The sequence below is a fragment of the Orbicella franksi genome, chromosome 15, assembly GCF_964199315.1.
Source record: "Orbicella franksi chromosome 15, jaOrbFran1.1, whole genome shotgun sequence".
In the NCBI taxonomy this organism is placed as follows: domain Eukaryota; kingdom Metazoa; phylum Cnidaria; class Anthozoa; order Scleractinia; family Merulinidae; genus Orbicella; species Orbicella franksi.
In genome coordinates this window covers 8226901-8241820 of record NC_138159.1, presented here as the reverse complement: position 1 = coordinate 8241820, position 14920 = coordinate 8226901, and the positions used below count along the sequence as shown (strand labels likewise).

General features: G+C 39.1%; 1 protein-coding gene across 1 annotated transcript in view; it reads right to left on the bottom strand.

Annotated features, from left to right (window-relative positions):
- Positions 1-2683: 2683 nt before the first annotated feature.
- LOC145470711 (zinc finger CCCH domain-containing protein 14-like) overlaps positions 2684-14920 on the bottom strand; it is a 28256-nt gene continuing 16019 nt past the window's right edge. The window contains exons 6-15 of the mRNA XM_081454540.1: positions 14522-14663; positions 13080-13482; positions 12782-12954; positions 11489-11739; positions 10299-10407; positions 8976-9044; positions 6916-6995; positions 6242-6363; positions 3910-4010; positions 2684-2886 (exon numbers count right to left, since the gene is read on the bottom strand). Coding sequence (XP_081310666.1) covers positions 2832-2886; positions 3910-4010; positions 6242-6363; positions 6916-6995; positions 8976-9044; positions 10299-10407; positions 11489-11739; positions 12782-12954; positions 13080-13482; positions 14522-14663 — 1505 coding nt within the window. The 3' untranslated portion in view covers positions 2684-2831. The remainder of the gene's footprint in view (positions 2887-3909; positions 4011-6241; positions 6364-6915; positions 6996-8975; positions 9045-10298; positions 10408-11488; positions 11740-12781; positions 12955-13079; positions 13483-14521; positions 14664-14920) is intronic.

Here is a 14920-nt window from a genome sequence, read left to right as displayed (position 1 = left end):
TTTCGTTATATTTTGTACTTAAATATTTTGTCTTGTTTATTTTTCAGTTGAATCACACACACATCACACCCAAGATCACTTTTGTTTCCCTTGCGTTTACGCCCAGTATGATTCAACTTGTACATTCAAACTGTGACGTCTGTAGCGCTTGCTAGACCTACAGACTCACTCGGCTGCGCCTCGTAAGTCCACAACATTTTGACCACTGGATGACGCGTATCGTTGCCGATAAGAGTACAGACCACGCTAAACCACATTCGATTTGTTAAGTCGAGTGAACAAATTTGTGAAAACATGTGTAGTGGTAAGGGTAACAACCGTTGTATTGAATGTCCCAATTTTAATTTTAGTGCTACTGGTGAAAATAACGATCAAAAGATCTCAACTTTAGACAAAAGGTGACTTGATAGGGTATACTAGACAAAATTGGTTATCTGTTAGTAAAGGCCGGAATTATCCTCAGATTGTTGATTAAAGTTGTGTTCAAGGAGGACGAAACATGACCATTGTAAATGCCTCTAAAATATTTAAAGAAACTTGGTTGCCACATTAACGTGGCATTTTAAGCAAACAGGTTATACATACAAAATGGAATCGAAATAACGCGTAATTGTCGCACGTATTTTAGTTATTACATGTTACGTGCAAGTAAAAATAATGTTGGTTAGTTGAAAAACTGAATCTTTCTGGTCAGCGAACAACGGAGTGGTTCTTTGAAACAATCAGACCGGACACCATGAAATTGACCTTTGAAAACAACCAGTTTATGTTCAGTTTCCCTTGCAAATAGTTTCCGTGTTCGCAATAAGTTTGAAATAACCATTAATCTTGGGAACCCCTTCATTTCGTTTACCAAGGAACTTAATAATGTCAGGAGCCCATCAGGTGATGGGCTCCTGATAATGTTTATTTAAAGCAGTTCGAAAGACATAAATTGACCTGTGAGATTCTGTGTTCCAAGAGCGGCCCAAATTTTCTATAACTGTTATATAAGAAACTGACAGCTGTAAGTGGACCATGTCCGAGCTACCTTATGCCTCTGTCAAAACGAGTCTTCATGCGAAACTATTGATATGAAAATGAGTTTCCCTTACAGGTTCATTTTCATGCAAATCAAACTCGTTTTCATATGAAAGGTTTCGCACGAGTACTTGTTTTAATACAGAGGTACATGGTAGCTCGAAATGGCCCATAGAAATAAAGTATTAGCCTGTGTAGCTGGCGGTTTCGGTGGGGTTTATCGGTTGCTTTCGTTGCGCAGGAGGAGCCGCGAAGATGAGACCGTGATTCTTCTCGTGTCCTCACCTTCGCCGCTCGTTCCGCGCTACGAAACCCCACCAAAAATCCCCAACAAGACCGCCAGCTTCGCAGGCTAATCAAGTATTGGTAAAGGTCAGGTTACAACTACCAAAACTTATCTGCACCCGCAGAGGCCTTGCACGAATTCACCCCTTGTCAGTACGATAAGATATACCGTCCTTTAGCAAGTTGAACAAGCACGAACTAAAGGACCCTGATTAAGTTATCTTGGTTTTCTGCCAATAGCAGTTATTGCTATGTTGTATTTATGGAACATCGTATGGTATTTATTCTTCAGTTTCCCTTTGTTTTGTGAAAATAGTGCTCAAAATGGTCCTAAACATTTTATAACCGTCCTTGACTCTAAGGCAGTTTTTTCCGGACAATGTATTGGCCTCGCGCTTTTAACAGCCGTAAGAACAGGCTCCACTGGCTAGGAGTTTAATCTACAAATACAGCGGAGGCATCCGCTTAACATGGACATTTCGTTTCTATGAAATACTCTCACGTAGTCCTCAGATACCCAGATCCTGCATTCTAACCAAACGCGGCCTTTCTGCTTCTGCGATTCTGCGAGTGGCACATTCTCGACCACAGAGCTCTTCTGTTTTTTTTCGACAAAGCGAAGGCTCTGAGTACAAAAACCATACCCAATCGGAGACCAAAATGGCCAAAATCGATATCCTGTTTATGACCTACGCGACAGCTTTCTCTGGCCGTCATTTTAGGGCCTGTTTACAAGCACGGAGGGTTACCCTAAGAAGCGGGTTAACCCTACTGGAGGGCAAAAGATAGCCCGGGTTTACAAGCAACATTTTACAGGTAGGGTAACCCTACAACCCGGGACAACTTAAAACGCGGTTACACTCAAAGGGTATGGAAACAATTAGAAAGTTAAACCGGGTACACGGGTTAACCCTACCTGGGGTGTTTACACGGGAAAAAGTTAACCCGCCTGCCACGCAGATAGGGTAACCTGCCTACACAGGTAACCTTAGCTGCCTTGTATACACAACGAAGAAAAAAAGAGGAAATGTGTGAGTACTAGGGTAACCCGCCTTCTAGGGTAACCCTCTCTCCTCGTAAACAGGCCCTTAATGTCACGCGACGCAAAAACCTGTAAATAGACTCAGAAGAGGTTTTGTTGAAAGGAAGATAGTTGATCAATTACGGATAAATATTATATACAGCTGCCTGAAGTTTTGTTAGAGTTTGTTGATTGAGCCAGTCAGAAGTATGATACAACGAAAGCAAAGTTGCGCAAAAGTTAGCACCTTTTTGCATTCCTTGCCACGTGGTGCTATCCTTCTTATGTGGACCATTAATTAAAGAAGTCAGTAAAGTAAGCCAATGACAGCAAAATCAGACAAATCAGAAACAATTCTGAGAATTCATTTTCCAAGGCATTCCATTGTTACAGTTCAGACTGGACATACAATCACTACTTACTAAAGCAGCATTGACAGACATATGATGACAAATCACCAACAGATTTGACACAACAACACACGATTTAAAAATAAAGTCATCCATTATAACACCGGCATAGAGGTTACTTTCTGTTCGGACATGGCAAATCTTCTTTCGCTGCAAAAATAAATAAATGAATAAATAAAATAAAAAAAAAAATACAAAAATCGGTGTGTTACAAGTCTTGGTAAAGTTCTTAGCTGTCCTCAATGAAACAACAACGGGGTGTCATCAAGTCATTCTTAATCTTAAATTAGCATTATTTTTTACGAAAGGAAGTTGCATTGTGTAAATCTCCATGTTTTAATCTCGAAAGGGATTGTCATCTATAAACTAACACAGAGTGATTTACCCAGTGGCGGATCTAGGGGAGAGGCCCGGGGGGGGGGGGGGGGGGCTTGTTTTGGGTAAATAAGAAGAAATCACAGAAGGAAGAAAAGCCGGTAGGGCAAGCAAAACAACCCCACCTCTCTAGCTCAAGGTCTTAGATCGGCCACTGTTACCAGTTATTCCACAGAGCTTTCACCATTCCAAGTGGTGTAATTGTTCAGTACACCATAGAACTCTGCAGTATAACTGTTAACTAGGACAATTAAAATAGCTATTCACAGATCAGAACGAGTGGTCTGGGTAGAATTCGTAATAGTAACTGGATCGAGTTGAGTACAGTTCAGGCAGCAATCGGGCGAATAATTGAAATTACGAACATGATTACTCCTTGAATTAAACTACACGAGGCCCAATTACTAACTAATCGTATCGATAACAAAATTTCGAAATTACAGATAGTCCTCTTGAGAACTTCTTTTGAGCGAAAAAGTGAGTAGCGCCTATCATAACTGTAGGAGATATGACGAAGAAAGCCATTAAAGCGTACGTAATTGACGTGCGAATCCAATTACAGGCATCCAATAACAAAAAGTTATAAATGGATACCTGTAATTGGACACCCACGTGATCGCGGGCTGATTATCTGACCAATAGGCGCGCGGAGAACCAATCATGATCGAAAATTTTGTTATAGATATGATTAAAACTATTGTAGTCGTTTAAACTTTTCGACAGAAAATATTTCAAGATGCAAATAAAAGTTGGTTCTGTCATCTTGAGTTACTGTAAAAAAAAAAGCATACATCATACCTTATGTGCAGAGCAGGAGAAACCCATTTTAACGAGGAAGGTTTTGCTGGGTGAGTGAACAAACAGTTTGGTCTGGTGCAGTTAAGCCCAAACCGACAAGGCTACAAGGCAAGCAACAAAAAACGCCAATTAACGTGCGAACGAGAGATCAAGTGCTGATTTCTCCTCACATTATTTACTCCATTTCCGAGTAAACAGTTGGGGAGAAATAACAAAACAATCACCTTAGTCATGATGTGATCAGGTATTTTATGCTTATCACCTGCCCACAGGTATTTAAGATTTGTAATAAAAAGGCAATTAAAGGAAAATTAAGAATTACCATTATTATATGGCTGTGTCTCACAAGGACTGGAAACTACCGAATTCACGAGTTTGATTGGCTGAAATCGATATTAAAAGTGGTCTAGATTTTCCCATCTAGACCGGCATCTAGACCGGTTACATTTTGCGGTCAAAAAGTTGCAAACTAAAATGTAAAATATTGACTATTTTCTTCTAACAATATTTATTTATGGAAGTGCCAAAAAGCCTGATGAAAAAAAAAACCGGAAAGAGGACGAGCAAACTGGCACAATTAAGGTGGCCGAACACAGTTTTCAAGAACCTATGCCTAATTCACCATTACTTTTAAGCTATTTATGCTTTGGCGCTTGTTTTTTGCAAGAGTCAAGGCTAACCACAGAAAAGTTTATTCTCGCATTTTGGCAAAGGTGTGTGCTGTTGCCATGGCAACGGAGCTGGTTAAAAACAAGGCTTAAAAGATGGTTTTTGTTTACTTAACAAAAATCCAGTCGTTAGATTTTTTTCATCATTTGCCCACTACCAATTGACATTAAATCCCTTCTGTCAACACTGTTCTAATAAAATTTTGACATAGGCGATTTTCGTTATTCGCCGTTAACCGTTTTCACTGCATGTTCTGTATTATTAAAAATTCCCTATGTCAAAATTCAAATTTTTTGCGATAAATCATTCACGTGGTTTCTGAACTATTTTTTTGCCAAATTTCTTGAAATTCTAACGACTAGATCGTTAGAAATCGGCATGTTTCTGCAAAAGCAATCGGTCTCAATTTTTCGAGCAACTGCGCATGTGCTGCATTTAACTGGGTTCTTTCGGTAACAAAGAAAAAGCTGAGAATTGCTGGGTTCTTTGCGTCGCTACCTTTTCTAACATATCTTTGTAATAAAAGACTAAAGCCATCAATATACTGCGTTCAATAACAGAGAAAAATAGCGCAGATAGTGCGGGTGTTAAGTAAATAAAATGATCGCTCTGTTGACGGCATGTTTGTTTTTGCAATCCTTGTGCGCGCGCTGAATTGCATCAGGAAAAGCGCGCGCGAAAACTGTGTTCGGCCACCTTAAGTTCGGCTCATCGCCGTTCGCAAGCAAGATTTCAGCTAGTACAAACATGTTACATTAAACGAATCAAATTGTTCTTGTTTGCCATATGATAAACATCTTATTAACCGAGCTTAGTCAGTCTGTATGGGAGAATCCTGACCTCGGTCTGTACTCACGACCTCGGTCAAGATTCTCCCTTCACAGACCTCCTGCTCGGTTAATAAGAGCTAAGTAACAAAGTATGCTCTGTTTTGAGAAAGGCAAGGTTAAGTCTGTATACGAGCCAAGTGGCCCATCAGGTCAGAGCCTATCCTGGTTCTGTAGCATGAAACGACTAGGAGTATTTCTACTCCCACCCTGGATGGGATGTTAGACCAGCGGCCAGCTGAGAGCCACTCTAGCTTCATCAGCTGCACTGCCAGAGGGAATGGCGAAGCAAAGGTAAATGTACATTCACCAACACCATAAATGTGCATCATTGGATTACGTACATGAAATACACTGAATTTAATAGTGCATCTTTGCTAGCTTTGTCGTCATAAGATGTAACTTATAAATATTAAAAAAATGATCAAATGTTTTTGGTTGTAGTGGTCTATGCGCTTAGCTACACCAAGCTAGTTCTCAGGTATGCCACCTAAACTGAAAGAAACAAATATTACAAATAAACAGCATGGGCTTAAAAATCCCAACCGGTGGGAGGCAGACCAGTTAGCTATTTACAAACATGGCCAAGGAGTTGAACTGGGGTCTACTGGGAAACAACTCCAGCTTAGTGCTTATAGCAAGATGTGAACCCACAACCTCTGGGTTTCCAAGTCTGGCGCCCCAACCACTACGCCACGCTGCCTCCAAACATGCACTTTAAACATCAAAAGTTCCATTTCCTTGTTTTCCTTTTAACACCGGTAAGAATCTGTTCTGTCTCATACTCACACCACATTAGCCCACTTAGTAACTCTTAATTCTATACAAAGGCCTACCTTTGGTTGTGGATGATAAAAAGGACAGTCGGATTTGGTACAGGATGGGTAAAACTTGCAAGGAACAGGTTGGGCAGTGGGGGCTGGAGGGATCAGGACACTTGGTGATGGAAACATGAAGGCTGACAAGATGAAGAAAAAAACATGAATTGGAATATGAGCAAACATTAATCACAGGAGCTAGCAAGTAGTCCTCCCTATGGCAACAACAACAACAACGTCCTTATTTTCCCACAACAAATATGAATATTTCACATTTGTAGTACATTTTAATTTATTTATATGTGGCATGTTAAAGATAAGGTGACTATTATTGTAATCCTGGAGGTAAAATGAACCATCAGGTTTTTGAGTTAGCCTCCAGCCTAGTTATGTCTGATTGAAGGACAGGAGAGATGAAGGAAGAATTTTCAGAAACCATTATCAAACTTAAACACATCCGCACAATCAAACCAAGATTTTTCTCGTCCTGGTTTTTATTTTTCTCAAGAGCTTGGTACTGTACTGTACATTAAATTTTTAGTCACTTCTGACTGATGATGTATAGGCTCTGGAGACAAGATTGCAAGGTTGCACCTTTGTGTTATTGATTGGTTTGTGCAGAGCTATGCAGTCAAAAAACTGTTCAGGAATCACCTAAAATCTCACAGCCTAACCTCAGCAATGTGTCATACCTGATACTGGAGCTGCTACAGGGGAGGTCTGGAGCTTGTTTTTTAACTTGTGTGTATAGGGACAGACTGAATTGGTGCATCTGAAAAATTAAGGAAGTCAAAAACTTCTTGATACAGTGAAACCTGTATTAAGCGGACCCCATATTAAGCGGACACCCTCTATTAAGTGGACACCAACTGATGCGCCAAAATTTTCTTCCCACATTTACTGTAAAATAAACCTGCATTCAGTGGACACCTCTGTTAAGCGGATGGGGACACCAAAATTAAGCCATTTTGTTGCACAAAACCAGCAATAAGCAGACACTTCAAGGGATTTTTAATTCTAAAGGTTCAGCCGACACTCATTTGACATTGTTCAGCGATATCATTTCAAAGCTAAGTAGATTATTCCAGATTGATGCATTGATTGACTGGACATTACACTATGCTAGTCTTTGACCTTACACCGTGTTACACTGTGTTACAAGAGACAGTGTTTCCGCCAGACCGCGCCATTGCGGGAATCCCACGTTGCAATCAGAGATGGCCCCCAGAAAAACGAAAAAAGGGCCAATTTGGTCCTTTTCTTTTACAAGGCTGCACGCTTAACACAGGCATAGTATTTTAAAAGCCATCCCAGGTCTCCAAATTGCGACCGATACGGTGGCCAATGCAATTACCATTTCATCTTTGGCAACCAAAACTTCTAGCTCAGTCGTCATTGCGGCGACTACATTTCTGTGCGTTGACGATCAACAACGGTTATTTTGTCACACAATATGTCCTTCTAGAAAATTATATTGAAAGATCTTTCCTTCTAAAACATGCAACATAAGAAAAGAAGTCAATCCATCCGTTTCCTTCGCTGTATTCTCTCACAGCGGAAAACTTCCAAATGGCTGACCGTGCTTAAAATCGCCCTATAACGCATTGCAAACCCTTGATCATTGACTACGTCATGTATGCTTATGGATTGTTCTCTTGTAATTTACGGATCCTTTATACTAGTATCTGATTCAAAAGAAACTCTTTAGGTAGAAACACTTCAAAGAGCACTTACAACCAATTTTTGTCATAGATCCTAATAAACTGCTTTATTTTCCTCCGTACTCTAATACATTTTTTTCTCCCCTTTCCTAAAAAATTGGCCCCTAAAAAATATCTTCAGGGGCCACTTTGGCCCTCAAGTAAAATTTTTTGGCTGAAACACTGAAGAGAGTTAATGATTACCTATTATTGCACAACATATTAGAACCTGTATTAAGTGGACACTCGTGAGGGTCCCAAGGGTGTCCGCTTAATACAGGTTTCACTGTCCATGTATTTACTAAAATTTCAAATAACAAAATTTATACTAATAATTAGTATAAATTTAAATGCAATTCAATTGAAATATGCTTCCCAATTTGAATACATTCAACACAGTTTATCTTTTAACTTTGTTTCAACCGGAACACACGTAGGCTTGATTTCCGATGATGTCTTAGGTCAGGTTCCCAAAGGACCTCTCCTGTCCAAGAAGTGAGTTGGGGGGGGGGGGGGGAGGGGGGAGTGGTGGTGGTGGTGAGGAGGAGAAGGAACGAACAGTGGCTGGTAATCAAGCCAAGAAAAATGAGGGCATCTGGGGCATCTGGGGCATCAGGGGGAGGGCTACCCAGTTCTTACTACAGTATCAGCCAATAAAAACCTTGCACTCCTTGACTCATACTGTTCATATTTTTTATAAACCCTGACCACTAACAGAGATGTAGGTAAAGGCTGCTCATCACCTAATTTCATTGGCTGAAAGAGAGCTCATCACCAGCTGAAAACTCGCTAGAACAAGAAAACTTGGGGTAATTCTGCACATGTTTGGGCCTGAAAAGCTGGCCGAGCTTCTATAAAATGAGCCTGCTTAATGTTTTTCTAGCTACATTCCTGATCTAAACTACTTGAAAACATACCCTGTCCAATCACATTTACTTATATATAGCTGATGAAGGGAACCTGAAGTGCCACCATTCTCAGATCAAGTTATAAAAATTGGAACTAACTATATCAATTATATCACAGAGTGAATTGTACTTAAATCTTCCTACCTTCCATCAAATTTACAAGATGGGTGAATAAACCTACAGCTGTCTCCAAATCTACAATTGGGAAATGACCTGAAAATAAACAGAGCCACTATTACCATTTAAATTAAGATTTCATTCAGAAAACGTTAAGCTGTTTGGGTTCCCATGAAACAAAGGCCATTAGGAATGATCAAAGTGTGGTAATTATTGTACCAAGAAGGAAATTATTAATATCACATTTTATCTGAGACATGTAATTACTCAGAGCATGTTACAACTATGCTGTATTGACAGTGCTCTAAACATGCCACACCAAAGTAACGAAATGCCTTTTAGAAGTCATTTGGGACATTTGGGACCCTCCTCTTCCCAATCCTCTTTTTCTCTTCCATGCAAAGCTTTCAGTTTGAAATATGAAAAAAGAAACTTTGCAGAGCAGTAGCAAGAAGCAAGATCAAAAGTCCTTGTACTCTGTTTTTAGGCAATGTTCACTACACAAGGTGTTTCGCTGGTATTCAATCAATAAAACAAACACAGAACAACAAAGAACAACAGCGTGTTAATACTTCTCAGCTCCTGTTATGGTCCAGTTTTGAGTTAACTAAGAGTGCGGAAAGACTGTAGATGCATCTGAACAGAGTTAGTCTCTAACTAATTGAAGCATAATACTCACAAATACCAGTACGAGCATGAACTATTGACAACTCAATAGACGGACCTCAAACAAACCAACTTAATTTGACTAACATGGATGGCTTGAAACTTACTAGAACCGATTAATGACCACTGACAAACTCTACATGAATCTTACAGCCAATACCATCATGGCTAGACTGACCAATCACTTTCAACAGACCAGACTTATAACACGAGCAACTGACAAACACTATTCACTTGACTCTGAAGATGACTTCCACTCAGGTTGTTGAAACATCAGTCACCCACAACAGTTCTCTTCTGAACTACCCTCACTGAGACATCACACTATCCAAACAACTCTGTGTAATGTTTCGTCTTAAACTTCATCACTTTTGTGCCAGTATACTGTGAATAATGGGGACTAGCACTGTACACGAGTCTTTACTAAGCAGTCTTGGATAACTCGAAACTGGACTAAGTAATACACTATTCCCTTTAATCCATTTTAGCAGCCTTAACCTTGTGTAATAAAGAGTAATTTGAGCCACTGAAATGCACAGTTCACCAAACAAACAGGGAATGGTACATCTGTGCCTGAGCTAGTGCACACAAAACCCAGACCAGTAAGAAACAATTGTACAGTATATTGAAAACAGAGCATTAAGGACGAATAATCTATTAACATTCAAGGTCATGAGAAGTCACCTGCAAGTTACTGTGGGGTGGTAGAAAGGACAGTCGTCTCCATTCTTGCAGTCTGGCCAAAATTTACATTTTTCTGCTTGCTTGCTTTTACTTTGAGAGGAATCTTCATCTAAAAATAGACCACAATTAACGTAATGACTAAGGACGCACAGTGGCCTAATGGTTGGCATACTGAACTCAGCATCTAACGGTTAAGTTCCAGCAACACTCCCACAGGGCTAAGGAAAAATTGAATTCTAGCTTGCTCTTTGGGCAAGTACGTTTCAGATTTTGCTTGCCCTGAGCAGGTTCAGTTTGCTCTCGTTTTTGATTTAGTCAGCAGGGGACATACCTGAACCCTACTTGCCTAGCAAAAAATCTACTGGACAGCACTTTTTTTTGAGCCCTGCTCCCAGACAGAACTGTCAAGAAATATGCACTAATTTCACAGTGACCACAACGATGGAAACAGATGAAGCTTCTCTCCATCCTCTACCCCTGTGTAATCATTGTTGTTTGTGGTTGTTATTCGTGGTTGTTGCTTGTCAGGTGTGTAAAGGAGTATCAGAAAAATCAATGCTGGAAAATCCCAAAACCAATCCCAAACAAGTTACACAAAATCTTGATAGAGAGTACAGGGATGGACTTTCAGGAAAAAACCTTGGTGCCAGCTAGCTCATAAGTTTTCAAATTTAGTCGCCAGCAAAAGTATTTCTGCTGTGAAAAACGTGAAAAGTTAGTCACCAGTGGAAAAGCATTGGTCATATTGGTGACCCCAGCGGTCACAACATCCAGCTCTGGAGTAACATGTATATCATTGGTATGGATTTTAACAGAAACTCTCATACAACTCAGAAAGAACTGAATGTGTGAGTAGAGATACATATACAGGTGTACACATGCATGTCCCCTCAAGCTGGTGGTGTTATTACATGTATTCCTGACACAAGCTATGTTTAAAGATGTGTGCAGTCCGGTTGTCCGGGACAAGTAGATTTTCTTACCGGGTGCAAGTAAATTTACATTCTCATTTGTCCACTGGGCAAGGGCTCAGGTATGTTGTTGGTCAACTAAATTAATAAAGAGCAAACTAAGAGTTGATCTGGGCAAGCAAACTTTGACAGCTACCTGTCTGAAGGGCAAGCTGGAGTAAAAGTTTTTTTCGAACCCTGTGACTGCATGTACAATGCATCTGGTTTAAATCAACTCACCATCAGGAGCAGCTTCCAGATCAAATGTTATCTGTTTGATGGCTGGTTTTTCAGGCATAGCCACCTCTATTGTTGGCTTAACCTCTTCAGTTACATCCGTGGTATCAATCTCTTCATAATCATCTACTTCTGCATTCTTCTTTGATTTCTTCTTCTTCTTTTCCTTCTTGACCTGTACGTCGTATTTGTCTTCCATATCGCTGTCCACTCCATCCAGTGTCACAATGAACTTTGGACTTACTGGTTTCTCTCTGCATTCAGGGCAAGTGATAATAATTAATAATCAAATGTTAAATATAGTTCATGTGGAGATATGGTGCCCTCGTGATTAGTGCGTTCAACTCCGGATCAAGCGGTCTGTGTTTGGGCCCTGGCCAGGGACACTGTGTTGGTTCTTGGGCAAGACACTTTACTTTCACAATGCTTCTCTCCACCCAGGTGTACAAATGGGTGTGGGCAAATTTAATGCTGGGGGGGGGGGGTAACCCTGCGATGGACTAACATCCCATCCTAGTCACTTCATGCTACAGAAAACCGAGATAAGCTCTGGCTTAATGGGCCACTTGGCTTGTAAACAGACTTTACCCACCAATAGTTCATACAATTAATATTTTTATAAATGATTTATTTTTCCACTAAAATAGTTTTCATATACAGCTGTCTTGATCTTGGTTTGAAATGTTATAATCCAAACTGAATTTTATTTTGTGTGGCTCTTATTCACTTTCTTCAAAAAGGTCAAACTTTGCTTGGTGAAATTGAAGTCTCCACCATTATTTGAAGTCCAGCTACAATAAACATGAACAGTCTAGTATTTTACATTGAATTAATTTTATCTTGTGGATTTAAATTTTTAATTGATTCTTAGTTTCACAAACAAGATTGATTCATATTAAAACAACAATGTATGTGAAAGAAAACAAAATAATTTAAGCAAATTTTAAACCAAAACAAAGTTCAAAAACTTATCAATAATTTATAAAGGAAATACAAAAGAACTGAATGTTTAATGAGTGTCTTTAAATCTGATAAAGACACGGCTAAACTTTGCAGCCTATTTTCTCCAGAAAAATAATAATAAACCCAAGGATTATTCTAGAAATGAGTACATCTACCACAAATGTTTTTGAAGCTGTTCAAAAAAACTTGCAGCATGTGTTTTTATCAGGTTTACCACACTCAGCAACACCTCATGTGTTAAATCCGATAAAACACTGATGCTTGTTTTTTAAACATTACTTAAACAACATGGTATACTTGTATTATATGTGTTATCATTTTGTGTACACATACTTTTTAGATTTCACAGCTCGCCGCTTTTTCCTCTTCTTTCTATGCTCTTCATCTGAATCTTCCCCTCCAGCTTGGCTGTCAGCAAAGGCGACAATTCTGGTATCACTCACAGCAGGTTCAGAACCATACTCCAGTGTCTCAGTCTCAGAGACATGAAGCTCAATAACTGGTTCCTGAAAGAGTAATTAAATCTACAAGTAAATAACTCAATTCTCTCAACTTGTGCTGTGAAAAATGTAACAAGCACGTGAGGAGAATTTGTCAGTTGATGCTAGGACTTGAAGGCTTGATAACACACCTCTGGTTGTTGGGCATCAGCCAGCTCTTTGTGTTCTTCAACTACTTCTTTACTTTCCCCTTTTTCTCTGTCACTTTGGACATGGGTTCCATCCAGCTCTGTTGATTCTCCCTCTATTTCCTTGTCACTGTCTTCTCCTACTTCCTCTTCTTCATGTTCTACATGCACTTCTGCTTCCTTCATTTGAAAAAACTGTTTTTGTAATTCTCTATGCTGCTGTAGCAACAACTCCTTCTGTTGCTGCTTTTCCTCATAACTATGAGATCTTATTGGTGATGGCGGCGAGGTTGGGTCATACTTCAGACTTGATGAAAGCACTGGTTTGTTGACAGAGAGGTGTGCCTCAGTCACAGCTTTCTTAATGAGATTGCCAGAAGCTTGCTTAGAGACTGGAAGAGTAGGTCTAATCGTATAAAGCAAATGAATATCAAAATGTAACTACTTGTATGTTCTTTGTAACAAGTAAGGAAGTAACTTATATTTTAAACTATAGCATATTAAAACAAAATTAAAACTGTATTTACAACAGGCCAATACAAATTACAATATTAATACAATGTTAATAATATTGTTAGCAATGTCTGGGATTTTGCAGACATCACTTTTCTGCTTGATACAAAGGGAATAGTCAATGTCTGTGTGCAGGTTATCGTGGTATGTACAGTAAACCTGTACTTCAAAGATTTTTTGTGATTGTAACTCAATGCCCTTATAAAATATTTCAATAAATTAATTCCTGAAGTTCTGTTAGTGCACTGTACATCGCTAAGAATTCATAGTTATGTACAAAGGTTTGCTTTTGTTATTATTTAGTTACTAGTTTAGTTATTAAGTGATTACCAGAGATGCTACAAAAAGCTAAGTAGGATCATCAACAACCCAAGTCAGCTTTAGTGGATAGCTACATCCCTGGATTAAAAGTCAAAGTGATAATATTATTGTAGTATCTACAGTAACATGCATACTGGTAATAGGGAGTTTATTAAGTAACTACAATGCTGATGCTGACTACAATGTTGATTAAAAAAGGAATTTATATCTTAACTACGAATCTCACAATACTCTAAAATCATTTTATCTTAGTTTGTTTCTCTACATCAAAACTATCTCAAAACTGAATATGGAACACAGCATAAAATTTAAAACAAAAATTTTAAAAATTATCCATCATGGTTCACATTCTCTACACAACACAGAGTTTGGTCATTTCATGATGTTGTTTTTCAGGATGGCAAAGAAATGTACCAAGAATTGTACAATCCTCATGTAACACACATGCACAGCCATTGTAGCCACTTTGTATTGCTTGCTTTTGTTTAGAGATGTTATCCTTGACATTGGCATTGTGGTTTTCTTAAACTCTCTAATGCTACAAAGTGACTTTCATCATTATTTTTCAACATAACAGGCCCTTTAACATTATGTTTAAGTGATCAACTCACTTTCTGTCCTTCACTTTCACAATACTGTGAAGATTTGTCCCTCGAGAGTCTTCTTCATCAGATGATGAGTGCTTTCTTTTTCGTGTAGAGCCTTTTGACGTCAAGCCAACAGTCTTAACAACATTGCTGCTTGACTTTTGTTCTAGACGTATTAAAAACATAATTTTTTTTTTGACATTTTAACGCGAATATCATACCATTACAGCTATATGACCCACCCTACAGACAAAATCCATCATGAACAGTCACACAAACAGACCTTGTAAGACCTACAAGAAAAATTGCCATGGGCTGGCCTCCAAAAAGCCATCAGTTTTTCATTCACATGTACATGTTGTGCGACTCTACAATTTAACAGTTTATGCAAAATTCTTGAACCCAGCCAGACTAAAATACATG